General features: G+C 41.2%; 1 protein-coding gene across 5 annotated transcripts in view; it reads right to left on the bottom strand.

Moving 5' to 3' along the window:
- Nucleotides 1-9,225, bottom strand: part of LOC111649941 (3',5'-cyclic-AMP phosphodiesterase 4C) — a 97,318-nt gene that overhangs the window by 41,071 nt on the left and 47,022 nt on the right. The window contains exon 1 of one of the 5 annotated variants that reach the window (XM_087172142.1): nucleotides 5,540-6,461. The exons of the other annotated variants lie outside the window; for them this stretch is intronic. Coding sequence (XP_087028268.1) covers nucleotides 5,540-5,616 — 77 coding nt within the window. The 5' untranslated portion in view covers nucleotides 5,617-6,461. Of the gene's footprint in view, nucleotides 1-5,539; nucleotides 6,462-9,225 lie in introns of those variants that run through there. 5 annotated transcript variants of the gene reach the window in all.

Consider the following 9,225-nt stretch of genomic DNA (forward strand, 5'->3'; position numbering starts at 1 on the left):
TTTCTCTTCGCTTTAGAGAAACTTCCAAGACACTTTCAGCTTCTCACTGAGTATAAACAGTCCAATGAGGCCACAGGGCTTCAGGCTCTGGGCTTCAAAAAGCAAAACAAAAATCTTCTTGAAAACAGGAAGCTCATAGTGTAGTCAGACAAGGTTATGTGTTCTTAAAGAAGCTTTCTGTCATGCTTCACTTACTTTATTTCTCCTGGCTAAACCAAACTGATCTGCAAAATAACATCAGTAAAACTTGACACAAAGTCCTTTTCAGCATCAAAAATACATGTTTAACCTCACTGGAAGTTTCCTGGTATTTTTTATCCTGTTTTTATGTACAAATGCTTTTTGTCTGTGAAATTGTGCCACATAAATCAAATCATAAAGTGAGAGGAAACAACATTTCAGTACAGTCTAAAAGAGTAATCCTGTAGTAAGTCATTCTTCATTTAAAAACACTAACATATCCCAGGGTTTCCCTACCACTGAACACACATGGTAGTTGTGACTGCTTAAACAGTTATAAATATATATATATATATATATATATATATACAGTATATCTCTGTGTTGTTCTCACTGCACTGGATTTGCAACAACAGAACAGGTGGTCTTGCCCCACCTTGTGGAGAAACTTGTGAGGTGACACACTGAGCTGAGAGCACAGAGCAGTGACTTCCAGCCACGCAGCGTTTTTGTTTCAGTTGGCTGCTACAGGGTTACACGTCTTTAACCAGACACGAGAGGCTTGGTGTGGGAGAGAAACAGTCGCACTGATTCTGACTTTTATGTTTCTGATTTGGACTTCCACAGGCAGTGCTCACGCTGACATGCATCTTAAGGCTCAGTGTTTATGCGTCTTTAAGGTTCCTCCTGTGCCAGCATGTGGCGGCTGTAAGAGGATCCTGGTGTCAGTCAGCCGTGGTTCATATACACACATTTATTTCCTTCTGCGGGACTGAAGTCACGCTGCTTCTCTTGTGCCTCCCACAAAACACACAACCTGGAGTCACAGTTAACCAGTGTGTGTTATTTCAGAGGGCATTTTCTGTTCGTTTTTCTCCTGTTTTGAGCCATTATTTGTTGACCAAACGTACTTCAGCATATCCAACACCCAGATTCACTTCCACTTTAATGTGAGGAATGTGTGCTGGAGGTGAGTGACCGCCCAGCAGAGGTCGCTCTACGCCTCGACACTATCTTTAGGAGAGACACAAAGTACAAACTCGAGGCAAGGCGACAGGGCAGAAACTGTAAGAATAATAAGAGTCAGTATCATGAAAACTACTATTTTTATGTGTATTTTCAACACTGAAACGATGGTGAAGGAGAGATCTGAAGTTTCAGTTGTTATAAATGAAACCTCTGGCCAGCGAACTTCTTTTCCAGCATAAATATCTCCTACATCACATCTCAACTAGAAGGACAAAAATCGACTCAAGCCTGAACTTCTCTCAACTGTTTTTCCAACACAACGTCTAGTTTGGCAACACGACCTCAAAGTACCTACAGCAGTTCTCTGGTGGAACAATCAATATGTATTTTGGGACGGGTGGCTGTTACAGGGTGCACTTGAATGTGTGTGCGTGTGTGTGTGTGTGTGTGTGTGTGTGTGTGTGTGTGTGTGTGTGTGTGTGCGTGCGTGTGTGTGTGTGTACATGAGAAACAAGAAACACATGTCACATTCACGTGTTACGTGTGTTATATGTGTTATGTGCAGCCAGGCTGGCGAAGCTGGGGAACTATTCCAGGCTCGGGGGTTTTATTTTGAGGGTCTGTTGTGTTATTGTTGCCCCCCCCCACACACACACACACACACACACACACACACACCCCCCATTCCTTATCTCTCTCACTGTGCTTGGACTCAGCTGTGGCTGCACTGGGTCATAAACATGTCTCTTACTGGGAGTGCACTGGATGATAAGCTGGGAGCGGTGCTGTACTGACAGGCTGCTTCAGTTAGGATGACCTGACCGCCGTCACCTTTAATGTGTAAATGATCAGGCTGTTGTACATGTTGACTCATTTTTTCTTGGGAAGTCACTCTGACAATCTGCCAAATCATAACAGTAGCATTTACAAATTTCCCATATATCTCTCACCCTTGACTAAATCAAAAAAAATCAAAAAATCCAACATCAGCAGATCAACATTTCAAGATAAGATTGTTAACATTTCACACACAACAACATCCTTTCAGTGCAACGTTGCAATCCAAAGCTGCTTCCTTCCAAACAAACATGACGGTTTGTACAGTGGTCAGGTGTCTGCTGCTGCTCGTCACGTAGAGGCCGCTCAGACAAGATTTCAGGAGACAGTGTCTGCTCGCACTGTGAGCAAACTCTTCCATCAAGAACAATGACAGTTCTTTATCATCCGTGGTAACCGTTACATGCTAATTCAGAAGGCTACATCGTTAAGAAACGTTCTGACATTACAACAGCATCATTTCATCATCCTCTCTTCTTAACTAAAACCTCGAACTACTCCCAGACACAGCACAGTCAAACGTATGATAGTGTTTGACATAAAAATAAAAAGTCTCCTCTTCATCCTGGAGGGATTAAAAGCAAATCAAATACAGGAAGTGGGATTTAAGATATATTTTTTTCTGAACATAGTGAAGGTAGTGGCTGCTAACATGAAAATTTACAGATACTTTTGAACTACTGTACTCGGCTCACACGTGTATTAAAATATAGAAATAAGTGAAGGATGAACATAATCACAGTGTAGAGCCTGATAAAAAATAATGAAAATGCTTCACGATAAATCCACTATCTCTCCAAAATGATTATTGGTTTAGAGATACACTTCTCATCAGAAACGCTCCATGTTAAATTATTTTTGGGTTTTTCAAAAGGTCAAACATCATGTTTCTACAATGTATGTGTGCACTTTACAGTAAAGTCCACCTCTGTACTCACAACGGTTTTATAAGGGAATAATTGGATCAACAATTGTTTAACTGTTCTTTGTGGTCGTCAAGGTGGCGCATGTGTTTGCGGTAGCACTGGGATGTGGTATCATCAGTCACAACCACTGACCCAGCAGCAGAATAAAGAGCTGGGTGGCGCCCACTGATCCCAGCCCAGTTTAATGCTCATCGGTACGGGGACAGGAACAGGCATGAACACACAGACTGGAGCACACGCAAAACACAACACACCGAAATGTATAAAATCATGGACACAATGGGAACATGTACTGAAAACATGCACACGTATGTGCTCATGACTCAGTACACATGCACGGAGTGTTATTGTTATCAGTCCATCCCTCATTATGACATCAGTAACAACAAGTGGGCCTCACACACACACAAACTGAGGCCTATATGCATGTATATAAATGTAAACTGTAGACATGTCCAGATGGTCTAACGCTCAGAGTTTCAGAGCTCTGTGTTCAGTCAGCAACATTTGTCTCAGGGTCATCGTGCTGAGAAATGTCTCCGGGAGACTTTCAGTAAAAACAGGAAGTCCGTTGAATACTTGTTACAAACAAAACTTGCTTCCTCTCAGAGGTTGTTGGGTAAAATGCCAGCAAAGAGTTCAGCTCAAGCAATGCCTAATAACACAGTGGCCAACACACACCTCAACACATGAAGCCTCTCTGCAGTTTGAACTTTCTGAGGAACACACTCCTGTTCATTCACACACTGATAAACCCAGGTTATCTCAGCATGCACTGTCTCCTTCTGCAAGAATGAATATATGCTATTGCTACATATCAAAACAAAATGACAGTGCTTATCAGTTTCCGACTTGTAAGTAGAATTCACATCAACTCGTCAGCTAAAGTTTTGTCATTCAAGGCAAATGAACCCAGATTTAAAGGATGTGATTCTACATCATTGACGTAAAGCAGTGTAAATCCTTCCCCTCTCTGCAATCCATCTCATATGATATGAACAAGGCATGGGTGGGCCCCTAAACTTCGAACAATGCTGTGCAGATAGACAGCACGATAACAACAGTGATAGTCAGACCAAGAGAGCAAAGGTTTCTGGCTGAGTAGAAACAAGAGACTCGTAACCTTTATTGCAAACTAGACATTGGATTATGTGCCTCAGTGGATTTCTTTGCGGATGCCGCTGCAGCTTTAGACAAATTTCTTGATTTCTGAATTCAGACTTCATTCTTTACCACAGTAAGTACATTCTTTTCAGAGATCTACAGTCTGCGCACATGGTGCAGCTGAGATATTATCTATTGATGTGATAGCAGGAAGTAGGGGTGGGACAAAAATATATTTGAAATATATTCAATTACTTCCTCTTGCAATATGTCTTTGATACACTGGCGCCATATAGCAATGTAAAACATGCAGGTGCTCTAAATGGATTCCCTGGTAATTTGACTCACCAGAGTCACGACTTCATGACTCCTCGAGGTGGCGCCTATCAAATGAATGAGGGTAAACTCAAGGTGAAGAAAAAGAAACAGACAGGAACAGGACAGGACAGCAGGAGAAGAGAAATCACAGATGTACCGAATTCTGTCAAGTTGAAAGTCTGGGCCCACTTTGGCTTTTACAAAGCTCTTGGCACAAATAAAATCGATACAGATACAGAGGTGACATTAACACACACACACACACACACACACACACACACAGCCAGACCAGAGACACTGTCCTGCACACAAACACACACTCATACAGGCTCTATTTCTCCTGACAACGACAGAGTAGGTCTTACACACTCACATACCAACACACAGATAAAAACACACGTAGGGTTCATGCTTCATGAGGAGCAGAGCAGTCACCAGTTCGCTGCTAATGAGACCGAACGTAAATACACACACAATCACCTACACACTGGGAATTTTATTTTCTTCTGAATTATAGCCTGAAGGTGACTGAGACAGAGACTGAGGTCTGTAACTCTCTGTCCTGAGTCTAATTTTACATAAAACAAATTGATTATGCACCAGGCACTAAGCTAAGCCTCTGTTGTTATCTCTCTTCTTTTGTTACACAGTATCAAGAGTCGCAGAATCACTGTATCGTGACACCATTGTTATTGTGGGCAACGTATAGTGATAGTATCGCATTGTGAGTTACTCTGTGATTCCCACCCCTGTCAGGAAAATGGATATCCAATTATCCCTCTTCCTCACGTCATGCTTGCACACCATAATATTTATTAGCCTAGTATCTGTCATGCTAAGTAAATACAGTATAAGCTTGTGTCTTCCCATGAACAAATACTTCTTCTTCTCTTTGTCACTATTCAATTCAGACCAAAAGGTAACTCTTTAAAAAAAAAAAAAAAAACCTACAAAACCACTCACAGCTAACATCGGTATTATCAACTATAACAGTACATGAATTATGAATGTACTGAATGTATACCGTGTCTTATCTAAAAACAGCCACATACAGTGTTTTGTCTATTGCTGTAGCCCTGATAGTTTAACTGCCACTGCAGGTCTGCGAGCCATGTGTGTAGCTGTGATCTGCAGTCTGCATGAACACTCCCCTCTCATGAATATGAGCACAGAAAAGATGCAGGGTGCATAGTTTAGGAACATACCCCAAGCACGAGTGTCTCCGGCCGTGTCCAAAACCAGTCAGCGGACCTTTCCTTGTCAATCGGAGGTCTTTGTTCATTGTCCCTCAAGCTCCAGACTCATACGAGACACTCTGGACTGTAAAGAAAACAACCTGCGCATCTTATTAAGATTCTTGAACTTTTCAACTCAGTCTGTTATTTCTCTCCCATGAATCACCAGCCGGTTGGGGATCGCCTCCATGTGGTTTTGGATTGCGACAAACCAAAACACGGTACGAATCCAGGTGAGACAAAACTGAAGCAGTCAGATGGAGGACGGATCTAATTAATGCTCGCTGCCTCAGGATGGAGGGTAAACTTTTCAGGAATGTTGAAGAGTTCTTGCACCGATCTCCCGGACAAGCCTCAACAAGGCTGATTGGAGTGTGATATTTAATTAGTTTCTCCACAGGGACGGGGTAGAAAGAGAGCTTCAAGGATTTTCCACAGTTGTGTCTTCTCTCTCACTGGATTGTTGTCGCTGTAAATACATAAACTAATCCCAGATATGACATTGACTACATTCCTGAAGGGTCTTTAGCAGCACAGCTCCAAATCTGGTGAGAAGCTTTTTCAGCAGCTTTGTTAATCTGCTTCTCTGTCAGTCACTAACTCACTCTGTTTGCAGGAAAGGGGAAGGGTTGAGTTGTTGCTGAGAGCGATGATACTGCAGGGTAGCGTCAGCGAGGGTTGACCTCTTCCTCCAGTAGTGTGAGAGCTTGCGGAGTCCCCTGAGGTCGCTGTGGGGGCTGAAGACAGCCCACCGAGTCCTCTGGAACTGTCGATGATGCCTGTTTTGTACAGGATATCCAATAACAAGACGGATATGTAAGTTCTGGTATCAAATTACAGGGTGGTCCTTTTTTAAGCCGCACTTTCGGATATATAAGACAACTCCAAAGCAGCAAGGGTTGACCTTGTCTGAGCTTTGTGATACTGAAAACACTCCAACAATTAGAAAGTTACAGAGTAACATTTTGGTGTGTCCCAACTTGTTAAAGGGAGATCTGACTCCCCTGTGTGGCTGGCGGGTGTTTTTGTGTCTGGCAGAGCTGGCTTGGCTCAGCCTTCGTTGACACGTGAGATCAATGGGCCGCCTGACCCGACACCCTCCTTGTGCTGCCCTGCAGCTACATAATTACAGGGGGATATTGTTAGAGTTGCTGCTGGGCAGGGTGGCAAGGGGGGGGTGTGGGGGGTGATGAAGGGCATGTAAGGATGCAGAGCAAAACATTTTACACAAAAAGCCCCAAACACACATTTACGTATGTTAACCGATCTATATATCTGTTTTATGAGATTTCAAGTGTCACATAATGGTTTAAAATAGGACTGCATTTTCCACTTATCTGCAGTTTGTTATTTCAATAGAATAATAAATCCTTTAGTGTCTGAAATGGCAAAACAAGTGAAAAAATGCAGATAAAAATTGTTGCTGTTGCTTGAGGAATGAGGAAGTAAAAGCCAACTACGACAAAAAGAGTGAGAAAGGTAGAAGAGGAGTGTGAAGACTAATTTCACAACTTCTCTATACTCATTAACTTTTCACACATTGTATGATAATAAGTCAGAAGCTAAAGCATGGGGTGGTGCTTCAGCCAACACACTACTGGCTCAGAGGTGAGATTACACTCCTATCATAGACACATACACATCCTCCGTCTGAAACCCGACAAGAGATTCCCAGCAATAACATCTTAACCTAAAGGAGTCAGCAGTGAGATCTCACCAATACAGAGCTGTTAAAGCCCTGTGCTTGAAATAAAGTCAACATATTCGTTGGCATGATTGTAAATTATGACATCATCAGATGCCATCCCCTGGAGGGAGCATTTATATTTTCATTCTTGACATTTTTATCACTTTCTCAAGCATTTCAAACCTCTAGAAAAAATCTGGAACCTCTGTAGTCCTTTCTTGGTCATTTAATTATGTAAGGGCAGCATATGGCTCACGAGCAGAGATACGTGCTATAATATAGATTAAGCTACACCATGTGAAACCAGCACCCAGCTGTCAACCATGTGCGTGACTCATCAAAACTGGTCCCTTACAATACATCTGTCGTGTTTTCCCTGCTGCGGCCATCTTCTTCAGTGCTGCCATCTTTTTTTACAGAGGAGAGGAGTAGCCCTTGGCAGCAGTGAGGGCAGATCCTGCATGTCTAGCTGGTAGCACTTAAAGTTTCAAACATTTCAGCTTTGGATAGAAGGACACTTGTTGCATGGCAACAGTCAAAGCCACCACAACCACTTCCCTAACCTCTGCCTGAACACTGCAAAAGAGGATGCTGCAAAGACACATAATACAACTACAACAAAAAGTTGTATAACTTGTTGAGAGGTCAGTGCATTTATGCGAAGTACCTTACAATAATAACAATAAACCAAAGTATCAGTAAAATAAATAATCTGACTTAAGAGACTGATATAAAAACGTACAATTTTAATATTGCACTTATGGATCCATAACATCCCTCCCAAATAGGTCCTCCTATATTATTTATATGCAAAACAATTGATAAATGGTTCATAGCAGTCTATTCTGTAGTTGTAAGCAGATATATGTGTTAATGTATTTGTCAACAACTGGAATTCCTCCTGTAGACAACCATAAGTGGCTGTTGTAATAATATAGAAGATCATAGGAGACATATATAATTGTTGGCAAATACTGTATATTAATTAACATTTAAAATGTCCTTGTATCTGCTTACAACTACTTTATAATGTGTTATAAACCACTTATTAAATGTAAGTATACTGCTCATAAACGCTAAACAAGAGGACTTAAAGTGTTACCCTTTAAAGGTGATCCATAAATTAAGTTTGCCCGAGTCTCTCTACCATCATTTCCTGTCACCTCTCTGCTGTCATCTGTCAAATAAAGGCAAAATGCCCCAAAAATTACAAGAAATGCCCCCCCCCCAAAAAAAAGAGTTATACAAGGAATTAAACCCATAATTTAAACCAAAGTACTTTATGATAATAACTGGAATAATCTGATAAATATGAAAATAAATTAACTTTAAAAACAACCTAAAGATGTAGTTTTGTCCTTATCTTTGAGTTGCAGTCTTGTTTTGGACTTTATTTAATGCTTGTTTTATCCATATTGTTTTGGTTCATGTATTATCTAATGCTTGTTTAATCCTTTTTCCTTTTTCTATTTTATTGTTGTTATTAATATTATTATTATTATTATTATTATTATCATTCATTATTATTATTATTATTATTATTATTATTATTATTATTATCTTCGTCTGCAGTCAGCTCAATTTTTTCCTTTGCTTGTATTGTCCTGTTGACACTGGGCAGCTCACAGTGATCTTGACCTTTGACCTATGATCACCAAAATCTAATCATAAGTGAATAAGTCTATATGGACATCTGTGCCAAATTTGAAGGGATTCCCTTGAGGAGTTACTGAGATATTGCGATGGACGAACAGCCTGAAAACATAATGCCTCCGGTCCTCGTTGTCGCCGGCACAAAAGCATAAAAATGCATGAATATTGAAACAGCAGGCAGGAGTAAGACACAGGTAATGTGACAAACACTGGAGGTCAACAACAACGTCAGTGTGAAGTGAAGCCAAACATGCGTCCTTCAATCTGCTGTTGTTTGCACTGGACTGATGGCGGTGTGAGAACTTTTGGGTGGGGG

The sequence above is a fragment of the Seriola lalandi genome, unplaced genomic scaffold, assembly GCF_002814215.2.
Source record: "Seriola lalandi dorsalis isolate HSWRI2012SDOR001 ecotype SW California unplaced genomic scaffold, Sedor1 jcf7180002052092, whole genome shotgun sequence".
Taxonomy (NCBI): Eukaryota; Metazoa; Chordata; class Actinopteri; order Carangiformes; family Carangidae; genus Seriola; species Seriola lalandi.